Genomic DNA, 15,567 nt, shown 5'->3' with positions numbered 1-15,567 from the left:
AAACCTTCCTCCAGGTTATTCAGAGACTGATACTATGATAATCAAGTCGTTTTGTACAGCCAAGCAGTAAGATTTTCAAAACCATGCGTCTATGGGGCACGGCCCATTTTTTGTGTTTTCCTCACGCAGGTATTTATGCTATTAAAAACAAACCCCTGAGAGAAATTGGAATTATCACTTTTTAAGCTCAGCTAATTTCCTAGGAATAGTTATCAACCGCACAGAATCCCTATGGCATCTGCAGTGAACGTTGGCACTTCTTAGTGTTTGCTATTCATGCCGAGCTTTCTCGGGCATAAATTTTTAAAATTCGAAAATTGAAAGATACTTTTATAGAAATATTCAACGTAATAGTCGATTATTCTGAGATGTAGCAAAACCTTTCTTTCAAAGTGTCTTCATTGATTGATCGAATAGTTAAGACGGCCATAGAAAAGCAAAGGGGAACGCTTTTGACAATAGCAAGAACAGGAAAAAAATACAAGCCTGCCGAACGGTGATCTGCAGAAGACATTATTGTTCAATGAAAACTTATATTTTACGAAAAAAATACATTTATAAGCCGTTTCCCGCTCAATAATGCTTTTGTCCAGAATTGTTGGGTATGGTTACCTAGTGTGCGGTACGTATTTTCTTGACTAGTAGGTGCTTGTTTTCAAAATTTTCAGCAGTCTTTTATGCCTGAAAGTGGCATATAACCTATAAGGCGGGCCTTAGTGTACGACTACGGGGCAATTTAGATCTTTTGATTTACTTTGGGTAAGTTACAAGAGATGGGTAAGTCGGTATGGGCCACGTATTTTGACTTGCTGGCCCCCGACAGCGTCCCTAGTGCCCAGATTGGATTCTTAAGGCTCCACTCCCTGATGTCGATTCCATGTATAGCGCCTTTTTGTCAGACAATAGCAGTCTACCAAATGCATATTTCGCACACGTCGCTCTTGAGTAACAAAAACTCACGAAAATTATGAATTACAAACCACCAAATAGCTCAAAACAATATCATAAGTTCAAAGGATGCATCAATATTTCACTTGAATATCATAAGTTCAAGGATGCATCAATATTTCAAGCGTTTAAGTCGTTCAGGAGTCACATAATGCTAAGCTTAAGAATGCTAAGCGTCAGAACTTGATGGTGCATTAGAATAACACAAATAAACAAATTATTTTTGAACTGTCTAAACACTCTTCTGTGCGGTAAATGTCAAACTGTACTGCGATGCCTTAAGGAGAATAATACCATTGTGGCTGGGGAAGAACTTTCTGGCATGCTAATTGAGAATTTTACTGGTGTGGACACCGTAAGCACTCTTCTTGCCTTAACTTTCTTCCCATTTCCCGCATACAGAACAATTATAACAGTATGCTATTATACAAAACTGCGAAGAATATTAAATTTGGAATGCAGGCAATAAACAATTTTTAATTACGAGATGTGGATGACACGAAGACTGCCAGTGTCAAACATGTCCTTGATCTGAATTCGCCTGACGAAACAAGAAAACTCCTTTCCTGAGCGCAGTTGTTGCTCAGAACATGTAGATTGAAAAACTGGTGGTCCTAAATAAAGGAGGTGAAAAAAGTAAAAAAAATACTTTCGTCCTATTTTAGTAATAGGTATAGTTTCAAAACGTTTGTAAAAAATTAATCAGACGCGCCTTTACGATTCATCACCAAGTTAGCACTCGAATGTGGCCTGCTAAAGTGGACAATTTCCACACCAGAGCGGTAATTTCTGGTGTGGAAATTTAAAAGCACTAACTTCCTGCCTTTCAGGTTATTCTTGACTGCTAATCACTTACGAAAACCTTTTAAAAGATTAAAATACAGAGGGTCGAATAAAAGGCGCGGACGGTGCATATCCCAGTAGAAACGCGCCAAAGGTGTCTATAAACTCTCCCAACACCCAGCGAATTCAGCGGATTCAGCGTGTACCGATAATAGCAGTGCCATGCAAGTTCTTCTGCAAAGGCTTACAGATTGCGTCGAGGAGTGGCCCTCCAAGCCTCAAGTACTTCTTGCATGCGTCCTACTCCTCTTGTTGCTTGGAAACTTTGAAATCCACATACCGCCTTTACACCCTCTTTTGTGGATGGAGGGTATTCCCTGTTTTCCTCATCCCTTATGGCAATATTTGGGAACCTATTTTATTTGTGTCACTGCACCGAACGTCACTCAGTGATAGCCTGCTTTAACTTGTATTTCACTTCTGCCGCATCTATTTAAACATTTTCTACAGCCTTTGTGACAGAAAGAGCACACGATTTTTGCAATGAAATTTTCGTGTTAGAATGTCGCTGTCGAAGACTTCTGCGAAATTAAAAGTTGAAGATGGGAGCGGCGTTTTAAATCGCAATGGGAAGAGTGTATATATTCAGTGAGCTGCGAGAAAAGGTGATATGTTCAATAAGCCGTAAGACTGCGTCTGTGTTGAGGAAGTATATTATGCGACGCCAGTTCATGTCCTGCCATCATGAAGAGTACGGTGCATTGGCTGGAAAGGTCCGAGACGACGAAGTGGGCCAAGTGAAGGCGTCACTCGGAACAGATCGACAAACTTCACAAAAGTAGAACGATCTTACAGGCTGGTTTGTCAATTGCCTTAGAAAGCAGGACTGCGCAAATAATACAGTACTGGATACGTAGCAATAAAACGACTTTGGTGTCGTTCCCTATTTTAAATGTCCTAAACAAATAAAAAGCTATCAATACAAGAGCATTTTCACTAGTTATTCACGAATCACTAACACCTTTTCACGTCGGAAAGGTTACGCCCTTCATATAAAATGTAATTTTACCTGTAAAATTCTGTGCAGCGATCCAACCTGCTGTCTGCCAACGTCCATCACGTTCCGCAGGAGGAAGGTAAGCTGTTCCCGCTTCGCTTTTTCGCTGATTCTGTCCGTAAAATTTGCACTATCAGAGAGATCCAATTCAAGGAAGTTCATAAAAAAAGACGCTATAAACATATTGACAGCTGCTCAAAACAGTCCTGTAAAGAGAAGATTAGAAGGCGCGATGATGAACATCGTCGCCTTTATCTCCCATATCCGCTAGTTTTCGCCGCTGCGATTTTTTTCCGATTTCGAAATTACCTCGGCCATAGTACTCGTAATTAATAAGCCAGGCCCCTTTTATTCCTATCCAGGTAGGTATGGGGATCCTAAAGGTTTGCGGAACAAATTTCATCCTGAATAAATGATTGTCCTGTGCACGAAAAGCTATTAGTCGTTCGCTTCGCTTTAGGCTCCACTTCGACACATCGAGATATTAAGAAAATTTTGAGGAGCGTTTCGAATAGAGTGATTCGTTAATTAGGTGCGCCCTCTACTCCCCTCTCTTTTAGGAATTTGCCGATATAAAAGTCATGTGTACTATAATTAGCTTCTTTGATTCCTCTGCCAGGATTCAGATGTTCTTATTATCGAGGGAGCATTGTTATGATGAATCCTGCAGTTAAAATTTCATCCTTGACACCTGACATTTTCGAAATCCTTGAAATACAAAGCGCTGATTCTGGAAATTATAGCATTGATGTCAAATCATATAGCAATAAAGACATTTTTCGAACTATTCATATTCGTGGGTTTGCAATCATGGGCTTGGAAGATGGTTTAGGACGTAAGACTCGAAAAAGACTGTGCCTTCGAAAGTCCTCCGCAGTCTGACTGTAGCATTGTTCCCGTTTGACCAAATTATCCTTTGAACAGATCACACCAACAACAGCACACATAATTTCCATCACTACATTGAGGAAATTGTTACTCTGTCGCGCAATCTTATATTACTGCGAGTTATTAACGCTTTCATTTAAATTTACCTTATGCCAAACACGTGAACACAACTCTAGGCCATCATCAGGCCTTAATTATTTTACCGATGCCACGCCCAGTGGTAGGAGACCGCGGTAGATCTATTGTATCTTTTCAATAAAAATTCTTCTTAGATAACTCAAAATGCGCCTCTTTCGCAGACACACCTGAACCGGAGCATTATGGTCGCCAGAGCTCCATCTACTGGGGTCGACCTAAAACCACAACAAAGGTAGGAAAGAACCACTATTTTCTATCAGTGATTCAAATTCAGCGCGTCACGTTATTTGCATGGGGGGTACAACGACGAAAGGGAATTATGACAGGCTACAACTGCTGCAAAAACGTGTCCTCCAAACTTTTGTGAACCACACCGGCCCTGGCCGCCGCGCTGGCTAAGTCGTTATGGCGCTTGGCTGCTGGCTCGGAAGACGCGGGTTCGAAACCGGCTGTGGCGGTCGAATTTCGATGCAGGTGAAATTCTAGAGGCCCGTGTACTGTGCGATGTCAGTGCACGTTGAACAACCCCAGGCGGTCGAAATTTCCGGAGCCCTTCACTACGGCGTCTCTCATAGCCTGAGTCGCTTTGGGACGTTAAAACCCCATAAACCAAACCAAACCAAACCGCACCGGCCCTATTAGATTGTCGATGACGCTACCACTTTTTTCTCGATCTGATGTTTTACCAGCAAGTAAAGTCTATCTATGAATACTCGGACAGCGAATATATAAAAAGAATCTGCACAGTGTTTACACACCTGTTTTGGCTCAATATGATATCCGTAACCCCACACGCAGAAAGAAAAAGTCAGGACAAATTATGGAAACCAAGATCTGGAATATCACGTTACAGACATGTTAAAAAACTCCGCAGCGATTTTAGATTTCTGCCTACCCAGAAAAAGGTTCAAACGTGAACTGCGGGCCATTTTGTTTGCCGTTGAGATTGTTAAGTAACGGTGATAAATGTATATTTTGTTTTCAATTGTTCACCACATTTTACGTGTTTTTGTGGTATTTGATCTAATCTTCAATGTAACTTTAAAAAAAAATGTCCTTAGTTTTTAAGTACAGCCATGTTGAATAGGATGTATGCGTGTACTATCTGTAACGATGCTTCTCATTTTTGTACCAGCTCTCTTCTGTACTGCTGTAGGTTGGTTCTTTTGTTACGGAGGCAGAGAACTCGTCAGGCAACCATGCCTTTTGCCTCTGCCGCCCGCAGGATGATGCGATTTTCCTGCAAATAAATACTTACTGACTGGAAGAAAAAAGAATTCGCAAAACAAACATCAAAAATAAGTTTGGATCTAATAGCGATCCCGAATGCTGAAACCTACCTGAAGATTATTCAAAGACTGATGCTATGATAGCCATGTTGTTTAGTAGAGCGAAAGCAGTAAGGTTTTCAGAACGGTGTGTTTAGTGGGCAGAGCCCACTTCCTGAATTTTTGCCCACGCAGGTATTTCTCCTTTCCAAAATAACCCCCTCAAGAAACTGAGAATTGTCACCTTCTAAGCGCAGTTAATTCCCTAGGAACAGGTATCCAACTCAAAGAATCTATATAGCATCTGTACTGAACGTTGGCACTTCTCAGTGTTTTCTATTCATGTCCAGCTTTCTCGGGCACAAATTTTGAAAATTAGAATACTGAAAGACACTTTTAAGCAAGTTTTGAACGTAATGGTACATTACTCTTATATGTAGCAAAATCTCTCTTTTATAGTGTCTCCATCGATTGATCGAAAATTTCAGACTACCATAGAAAAGCAACAGGGAACACTTTTGACCATTGCAAGAAAAGGAATAAAAAACACAAGTTTGTCTTAGGGTGATCTGCAAACGAAATGATTGTTATAATGAAATCTTATATTATACGAAAAAAATGCGTTTATAAAAGGTTTCCCGCTCAAAAATAGTTTTGTTCTGAATTCTTGGGTATGCTTACCTTGTGTGCGGTACATATTTTTTGTCACTAGTAGGTACTTATTTTCAAACTTTTCAGCACTTTTAAAGTGTGAAAGTGGCACATAGCCTACAAGGTGCGCCGTAGTGTATGACCATAGACCAATTTAGATATTTTGATTTACTTTGGGTACGTTACAAGAGATGGCTAGTCTGAATGGGCTACGTATTTCGACTTGTTGGCCCCCGACAACGTCACTTGTAGCCAGTTCCTTTCTAAAGGCTAAACTCGCTGATGTCGATTCCATGTATGGCGCCTTCTTATCAAACAATAGTATAGTATACAAAAAAATTCTTTCATATATGCCGCTCATTAGTAACAAAAACTCAGGTAAGCCATGAATTACAAACCAACAAATCACTCAAAACAGAAAGAAAATATACGATACACAGGAATTCCGCAAGTTCAAGGAATAAGTCACGATTTCAAGCGTATAATTCGTTCAGAAATCGCATAATGCTAAGCTTAAGAATGCTAAGCATCAGACTTTGATGGTGCCTTTGAATGACACAAATAAACACATTATATGTTCAACAGTTTAAACACTCTTCTGCGTGGTAAAAGTGAACCTTTACTGCGAAGTCTGAATGTGAATAATACCATTGTGGCTGGCCAAGAGCTTTCTAGTATTCTTTCTGAGCATTTTATAGGTGTTGACACCATAAGGAGTCTTCCAGCCATAACTTTCTTCCCACTTCCCGCATCCGGGACAATTAAAACGGTATGGTATTTTTCAAAACTGCGAAGCATATCAAATCTGCATTGAAGGCAAGAAGCAATTCTTAATTACAAGATGTCGATGACACGAAAATTGCCAGTGTTAAACAAGTCCTTGACCTGATTTCGCCTCACGAAACTATAAAAATCGTCTTCCTGAGCGCAGTTGTTGCTCAGAACATGCAGATTTCAAAAGTGGTGCTCCTATATCAGCGAGGTGATAAAAGTAAAAAATAATTTCTTCGTATCTTAGCAGCACTTATATTTTCTGAAGATTTGTAAAAAGTTAAACACAAGCTCCTTTACAATTCTTAATAATGTTAGCACACCAATATTGCTTGTTCAAGAAAATACTTTGCACACCGCAGTAGATATTTCTGGTGTGGAAATTTAAAAGCAGTAACTTGCTGCCTTTCAGTTCAGAATATTCTTGACTGCAATCACGTTTCTCTTCTACGAGGTGAAAGTACTGAGGGGCTAATAAAAGGTGCGGACGGTGCATATCCAAGCATAAATGCAACAAACGTATCTGCAAACTCTCCCATAACTCAGTGAGTTCAACGAATTCAGCGAGTACCGATAATTACAGCGCCATGCAAGTTCTCTTGCAAAGGCTTACAGCTCGCGTCGAGGAGGTAGCCTTCAAGCCTCAAGTACCTTTTGCATGCCTAATACACCTGTTGTTGCTTGGAAACTTTGAAATCTACATACCGCCTTTGTACACCCTTTTTTGTGGATAGAGGGTCTCTCCTGTTTTTCTCACCCCTTATGGCAATGTTTGGGAACCTATTTTATTTGTGTCACTGTACCGATCGCCACTTAGCGATAGCCTGCTTTAACTTGAATTTCACTTATGTCACATGTATTTAATCATTTTCTGCAGCCTTTGTGACAGAAAGAGCACACGCATTTTGCAATGAAAGTTCCGTGTTGGAATGTTGCTATCGAAGATTTCAGCGAAATGAAAAGTAGAAGAGGAGAAGCGGTGTTTTAAACCTCGGTGGGAACAGCCGTATTTCTTCTCTGAGCAGCGAGAGATGGTGATACGTTCGATCAGCCGCAAGACTGTGTCCGTGCTGAGATAGTACATTATCCGACGCCAGTTCATGTCCTTCAGTCATGCCAAGTACGGTGCATTGACTGGAATAGTCCGAGACAACGAAGTGGGCCAACTTAAGGCGTCACTCGGGAAACATCGACAATTTTCCCGAAAGTAGAACGATCTAACTGGCTGGTTTGTCACTTGCCTTAGAGAGCAGGACTGCGCAACTAATACAGTGCAGGATACTTAAGAACAAAACGGCCTTGGTGTCGTCCCCTGTTCTAAATATCCTAAACAAATAAAAAGCCATCAATACAAAGAGCATTTTCAAAAGTTTTACACGAATCGCTAACACCTTTTCAAGCCGGAAAGGTTACGCCCTTGATATGTAATTTTACCTGCAAAATTTTCTGCAGCGATCGAACCTGATGTCTGCCAACGTCCATCACATTCCGCAGGAGGAAGGTAAGCTGTTCCCGGTTCGCTTTTACGCTGATCCTCTCCGGAAAATTTGCGCTTTCAGAAAGGCGTATTTCAAAGAAGATTATAAAAATGTCACTATAATTATACTGACAGCACTTCGAAAAAGTCCAGTCAAGGGAACCTTAGAAGGCGCGGTGATAAGCATCGTCGCCTTTACCTCCCATTTCCACTTGTTTTCGGCGCTGCGATTTCTTTCTCCGATTTTGAAATTACCTCACTCATACTTTTCGTAATTAATCATCCAGGCATCTTTTATTGTTATCTTGGTAGGTATGCCGATCCTATAGAAGATGACCACGTGGTCAGTCCCGTGGTGCAGAGCACCTGCCGTTGGCGCGGCGCTGTGGCTGGTCACGCGGTTGGTCACGTGCTCGGTCACGTGGTGCTGTCAAAGGATGCGCAGACCAGCCTGGCGGCAGCGGCGGAGCGCGCGGTGGCTCCGGTGCGCCAGCTGTGCTCTGTGCGACGTCACTGCTCCTCGCGCATGCGCAGCACGCAAAACTGCTACACATTGGCCAGTGTAGCTTACGCAACAACACATTATTACAACTTTTGTTACTCGTGGGTTAAGAATTATGGGCTTGGAAGATGGGTTAGGATGAAGGACTCTAAAAACACTGTGCCTTCGAAAGTCACCCTCAGTCTGACTGCAGCATTGTTCCCGGTGACAGAATCAACCTTTGAACAGATTACACCAACAACAGCACACTTAATTTCCATCACTACTTTGAGGGAATTATTAATCTGTCGCTCAATATTATATTACTGCCAGTTATTACTTTTCCGATCCCACGTCCAGTGGTAGGATAATGTGGAAGATATAATTCTATCTTTGAATTAACAATTCTTGTTAACACACTGAAACTCAGCCGCTATCGCAGTAACATCTGAACCGGAGCATTATGGTCGCCAGAGCTCCATCTACCGGGGTCGACCTGGAACCACAACAAAGGTAGGAACGAACTACTTTTGTCTATCAGTGATTCAAATACAGCGCGTCACGTTATTGTCATTAGGGGTACAGTGTTCGCAAAACATAAATCAAAAATAGGTTTACATTTAAAAGTGATCCCGAATGGTGAAATCTAGCTTCCTGAACATTATTCAGAGACTGATACTATGATAGTTGAGTCATTTAGTAGAACCAAAGCAGTTAGGTGTTCAGAGCCATGTGTCTAGTGGCCACGGCCCACTTTTTGAATTTTGATCACGCAGGTAATTCTTCTATCCAGAATAACCCCCTAAAGAAAATGGGAATTATCACCTTCTAAGCACCGCTAATTCCTTAGGAACAGTTATCCAACGCAAAGAATCTATATGACATCTGTACTGAACGTTGGCATTTTTTAGTGTTTGCTATACATGCCCAGCTTTCTCGGGCCCAAATTTTGAAAATTAGACGATTTCAAGACACTTTTTTTTAAAATGTTAGACATAATGATCCATTATTCTAATAAGTTGCAAAATGTTTCTTTCAAATTATCTCTATCGATCGATCGAACAGTTAAGACATCCGTAGAAAATCAATGGACAACGCTTGTGACGATAGCAAGAACAGGAATAAAAAACATACAAGTCTGCCGCAGGGTGATCTGCTGACAAAATTATTGTTGCAATGAAATCTGATATTATACGAAAAAGAAATGCGTTTATAAACCGTTTCCCGCTCAAGGATGCTTTTGTCCAGAATTGTTGGGTATGCCTACCTAGTGTGCGGTACGTAATTTCTTGAATAGTAGGTGCTTATTTTCAAAATTCTCGGCATTCTTTAATGTCTGAATGTGGCACAAAACCTACGAGGTGCTCCGTGGTGTACGCCTATGAAGCAATTTAGATTTTTTGATTTACTTTCGGTAAGCTATAAGTGATGGGTAAGTCTGTATGGGCCACGTATTTTGACTTGTTGGCCCCCGAAAATGTCCCTACTGAACAGATTGATTCTAAATGCTCCGCTCCCTGATGTCGATTACATGTATTGCGCCTTCTTGTCAGACAATTGCACTATGCAAAAAACACCTTTCGCGCATGTCGCTCATTATTACCAAAAACTGAGGGAAGCCATGAATTAAAAACCAACAAATCGTATAAAATAAAATATACATAGAGTGGAATTTCGTAAGTGGAAAGAATGCATCAAGATTCTAAGCGTTTAAGTCGTTCAGGAGTGATATAATGCTAATCTTAAGAATAATAAGCGTCAAAACTTGATGGTGAATTTGATTGACACACATAAAAACATTATATTTTAACCGTTCAAACACTCTGCTGCGAGGTAAAAGTGAAGCTGTACTGCGAAGCCACACTGTGGATATTACCATTCTGGCTGGCCAAGAGCTTTCTATTATGCTTACTGAGCATTTTGTTGGTGTGGACACCATAAGCAGTCTCCGGCCATACCTTTCTTTCTGCTTCCCGCATCCGGGACAATTATAACGATATACAGTAAGGTATTTTTCAAAACTGCAAAGCATACCAAATCAGCATTACAGGCAATAAACAATTATTAATTACGAGATGAGGATCACACGAACACTGCTAGTGTCAAACATGTCCTTGACCTGATTTCGCCTGACAAAAGAGTAAAACCCACTTCCTCAGGTCTGATGTTGCTCAGAACATGCAGATTCCAAAGCGGTGGTCCAATATAAACGAGATGATAAATGTAAAAAAATACTTTTGTCCTATCCTATTAATACCTATATTTTCAAAAGTATTGCTAAAAATTAAGCACACGGGCCTTTGCAATTTATTAACCAAATCAGCTCATAACTGGCCACTTCAATTAGGTTTCTTCAAATGAACAATTTGTGCAATATAGTGGAAATCTCTGTAAGCAGTAACTTCCTGCCTTTCAGATTATTCCTGACTATGAGCATCTAACGTTTTCCTTGTAAGAGGCGAAAATACTGAGGGGTTAATAAAAGGAGCGGATGTTGACTATCCCAGTAGAAACGCAACAAACGTATCTGTAAACTCTCCCATCACTCAGTGAATTCAACGGATTCAGTGAGTACCAATAATCGCATGCCATGCAAGTGCTCCTGCAAAGACTTACAGCTTGCGTCGAGGAGTTGCCCTCCAAGCCTCAAGTACTTCTTGCATGCGTCCTACTCCTCTTGGTGCTTGGAAACGTTGAAATCCACATACCGCCTTTATACACCCTCTTTTGTGGTTGGGGGGTATTTCCTGTTTTCCTCACCCCTTATGGCAATATTTGGGAACCTATTTTATTTGTTTCACTGTACCGAACGTCCCTCAGCGATAGCATTTTTTAACTTGTATTTCACTTTTGCCACATCTATTTAAACATTTTCTACAGCCTTTTTGACAGAAAAAGCACATGCTTTTTGCAATGAAATTTCCTTGTTGGAACGTCGCTGTCGAAGACTTCAGCGAAATGAAAAGTTGAAGATGAGAAGCGGCGTTTTAAAGCTCGATGGGAACGGTCGTATATCTTCTTTGAACTGCGTGAAAAGGTGACATGTTTAATCAGCCGCAAGACTGCGTCTGTGCCGAGGTAGTACATTATGCGACGCCAGTCCATGTCCTGACATCATGACAAGTACGGTGCATTAACAGGAGAGGTCCGAGACGACGAAGTGGGCAAACTGAAGGCGTCAATAGGAAAGCATCCACAATTTTCCCAAAAGTAGAACGAACTTACGGGCTGGTTTGTCAATTGCCTTAGAAGACAGGACTGCGCGAATAAGACAGTACAGGATACGCAGGAACAAAACTGCCTTGAATTCGTTCGCTATTCTATATCTCCTAAATAAAAAAGCTACCGATACAAAGAGCATTCTCAAAAGTTTTACACAAATCACTAACACGTTTTCAAGACGGAAAGGTTACGCCCTTGATATGAAATGTAAGTTTACTTGCAAATATTCTGTGCAGCGATCGAACCTGATGTCTGCCAGCGTCCATCACGTTCCGCAGGAGGAAGGTAAGCTGTGCACGCTTCGCTTTCTCGCTGATTCTGTCCATAAAGTTTGCGCTGTAAGAAAGGCCTACTTCAAGGAAGTTCATAAAAAAGTCGCTATAAACATATTAACAACTTTTCAAAACAGTTTTCGGCGCTGCGATTTCTTTCTACGATTTCAAAATTAACTCGCCCATACTGCTCGTATTTATTCAGCTAGGCCTCTTTTAGTGTTATCTAGGAAGGTATGCGGGTCCTACAGGTCTGCGGAACAAATTTCATTGTGAATAAATGATTGCCCGTGCACGAGCAGCTTGTAGTCGTTCGCTTCGTTTTAGGCCCCACTTTGACACACCCGGACATTGAGAAAATTGGGAGGAGCGTTCAGAATTGAGTGATTTCCTAATCAAGTGTGCCCTCTCCTCCCCTCGATGATTAGGATTTTGTCCATGTAAAAGCCATATGCATATTATAATTAGCTTCGTAGGTTCCTCTTCCAGGTTTCAGGCGTTCTTATTATACCAGGAGCATTGTTATCATGAATCCCGCAGTTAAAATTTCATCGTTGACACCTTAAATTTCAAATTCCTTGAAATACCAGGCGCCTTTTCTGTAAATTAAAGCAGTGATGTCAAATCAAATAGCCTTAAAAACATTTTTCTAACTATGAATTCTCGCGGGTTTGGAATCATGGCCATGGAAGATGGTTAAGCATGAAGGACTTCAAAAAGGCTGTGCCTTCGAAAGTCACCCTCAGTTTGACTGTACTCCCCTTGATAAGGACGGAACGGCCCCTGGGCCTCACAACACATATGGTTAAGGCCGCTTACTTCGCGGCACTTAACCTCATTTTTAGCCTGTTATACGTCAGTGGTGCAGGCAGGAGCTTATTGGTTTACATTCTTTTTATGGCAGCTCCACCATATTATATATATATATATGTAGCATTGTTCCCGTTTGACAAAATAATCCTTTGAACCGATCACACAACCAAGGCACACATAATTTCCATTACTACTTTGAGAGAATTGTTACTCTGTCGCGCAACCTTATATTACTGCGAGTTATTAACGCTTTCAATTTAATTTACCTTATACCAAACCCGTGAACACAACTCTAGGCCATCATCAGGCCTTAATTATTTTACCGATTCCACGCCCAGTGGTAGGAGACCGCGGTAGATCTATTGTATCTTTTCAATAAAAATTCTGCTTAGATAACTCAAAATGCGCCTCTTTCGCAGACACACCTGAACCGGAGCATTATGGTCGCCAGAGCTCCATCTACTGGGGTCGACCTAAAACCACAACAAAGGTAGGAAAGAACCACTTTTGTCAATCAGCGGTTCAAATGCAGCGCGTCACGCAATTTTCATTGAGGGTACAGAGTTCGCAAAACATGAGTCAAAAATAGGTTTAGATTTAACAGTGATCCCGAATGCTGAAACCTTCCTCCAGGTTATTCAGAGACTGATACTATGATAATCAAGTCGTTTAGTACAGCCAAGCAGTAAGATTTTCAAAACCATGCGTCTATGGGGCACGGCCCATTTTTTGTGTTTTCCTCACGCAGATATTTATGCTATTAAAAACAAACCCCTGAGAGAAATTGGAATTATCACTTTTTAAGCTCAGCTAATTTCCTAGGAATAGTTATCAACCGCACAGAATCCCTATGGCATCTGCAGTGAACGTTGGCACTTCTTAGTGTTTGCTATTCATGCCGAGCTTTCTCGGGCATAAATTTTTAAAATTCGAAAATTGAAAGATACTTTTATAGAAATATTCAACGTAATAGTCGATTATTCTGAGATGTAGCAAAACCTTTCATTCAAAGTGTCTTCATTGATTGATCGATTAGTTAAGACGGCCATAGAAAAGCAAAGGGGAACGCTTTTGACAATAGCAAGAAGAGGAAAAAAATACAAGCTTGCCGAACGGTGATCTGCAGAAGAAATTATTGTTCAATGAAAACTTATATTTTACGAAAAAAATGCATTTATAAGCCGTTTCCCGCTCAATAATGCTTTTGTCCAGAATTGTTGGGTATGGTTACCTAGTGTGCGGTACGTATTTTCTTGACTAGTAGGTGCTTGTTTTCAAAATTTTCAGCAGTCTTTTATGTCTGAAAGTGGCATATAACCTATAAGGCGGGCCTTAGTGTACGACTACGGGGCAATTTAGATCTTTTGATTTACTTTGGGTAAGTTACAAGAGAGGGGTAAGTCGGTATGGGCCACGTATTTTGACTTGCTGGCCCCCGACAGCGTCCCTAGTGCCCAGATTGGATTCTTAAGGCTCCACTCCCTGATGTCGATTCCATGTATAGCGCCTTTTTGTCAAACAATAGCAGTCTACCAAATGCATCTTTCGCAGACGTCGCTCTTGAGTAACAAAAACTCACGGAAATTATGAATTACAAACCACCAAATCGCTCAAAACAATATAATAAGTTCAAAGGATGCATCAATATTTCACTTGAATATCATAAGTTCAAAGGATGCTTCAATATTTCAAGCGTTTAAGTCGTTCAGGAGTCACATAATGCTAAGCTTAAGAATGCTAAGCGTCAGAACTTGAAGGTGCATTTGAATAACACAAATAAACAAATTATTTTTGAACTGTTTAAACCCTCTTCTGTGCGGTAAATGTCAAACTGTACTGTGATGCCTTAAGGAGAATAATACCATTGTGGCTGGGAAAGAACTTTCTGGCATGCTAATTGAGCATTGTACTGGTGTGGACACCGTAAGCACTCTTCTTGCCTTAACTTTCTTCCCATTTCCCGCATACAGAACAATTATAACAGTATGCTATTATACAAAACTGCGAAGAATATTAAATTTGGAATGCAGGCAATAAACAATTTTTAATTACGAGATGTGGATGACACGAAGACTGCCAGTGTCAAACATGTCCTTGATCTGAATTCGCCTGACGAAACAAGAAAACTCCTTTCCTGAGCGCAGTTGTTGCTCAGAACATGTAGATTGAAAAACTGGTGGTCCTAAATAAAGGAGGTGAAAAAAGTAAAAAAAAATACTTTCGTCCTATTTTAGTAATAGGTATAGTTTCAAAACGTTTGTAAAAAATTAATCAGACGCGCCTTTACGATTCATCACCAAGTTAGCACTCGAATGTGGCCTGCTAAAGTGGACAATTTCCACACCAGAGCGGTAATTTCTGGTGTGGAAATTTAAAAGCACTAACTTCCTGCCTTTCAGGTTATTCTTGACTGCTAATCACTTACGAAAACCTTTTAAAAGATTAAAATACAGAGGGTCGAATAAAAGGCGCGGACGGTGCATATCCCAGTAGAAACGCGCCAAAGGTGTCTATAAACTCTCCCAACACCCAGCGAATTCAGCGGATTCAGCGTGTACCGATAATAGCAGTGCCATGCAAGTTCTCCTGCAAAGGCTTACAGATTGCGTCGAGGAGTGGCCCACCAAGCCTCACGTACTTCTTGCATGCGTCCTACTCCTCTTGTTGCTTGGAAACTTTGAAATCCACATACCACCTTTACACCCTCTTTTGTGGATGGAGGGTATTCCCTGTTTTCCTCATCCCTTATGGCAATATTTGGGAACCTATTTTATTTGTGTCACTGCACCGAACGTCAC

At 40.9% G+C, this 15,567-nt stretch overlaps 1 protein-coding gene and 1 non-coding gene across 8 annotated transcripts in view; both read left to right on the top strand.

Moving 5' to 3' along the window:
- The window catches only part of LOC144132628 (uncharacterized), a 75,959-nt gene that overhangs the window by 21,925 nt on the left and 38,467 nt on the right, over window positions 1-15,567 (top strand). For 6 of the 7 annotated variants that reach the window (XM_077665163.1, XM_077665166.1, XM_077665164.1 and 3 more), the window contains 6 exons: window positions 2,819-2,867; window positions 3,976-4,046; window positions 7,957-8,005; window positions 8,905-8,975; window positions 11,921-11,969; window positions 13,189-13,259. In XM_077665163.1, coding sequence (XP_077521289.1) covers window positions 2,819-2,867; window positions 3,976-4,046; window positions 7,957-8,005; window positions 8,905-8,975; window positions 11,921-11,969; window positions 13,189-13,259 — 360 coding nt within the window. The remainder of the gene's footprint in view (window positions 1-2,818; window positions 2,868-3,975; window positions 4,047-7,956; window positions 8,006-8,904; window positions 8,976-11,920; window positions 11,970-13,188; window positions 13,260-15,567) is intronic. The other variant, XM_077665160.1, reaches the window with a different exon arrangement.
- Window positions 12,712-12,801, top strand: LOC144135591 (U6atac minor spliceosomal RNA). The gene has a single exon (XR_013315537.1). It is a non-coding gene; the product is annotated as a U6atac minor spliceosomal RNA (small nuclear RNA).

This window comes from Amblyomma americanum, chromosome 5 (genome assembly GCF_052857255.1).
Source record: "Amblyomma americanum isolate KBUSLIRL-KWMA chromosome 5, ASM5285725v1, whole genome shotgun sequence".
Lineage (NCBI taxonomy): Eukaryota > Metazoa > Arthropoda > Arachnida > Ixodida > Ixodidae > Amblyomma > Amblyomma americanum.
This window is presented reverse-complemented; position numbering and strand designations above follow the sequence as displayed.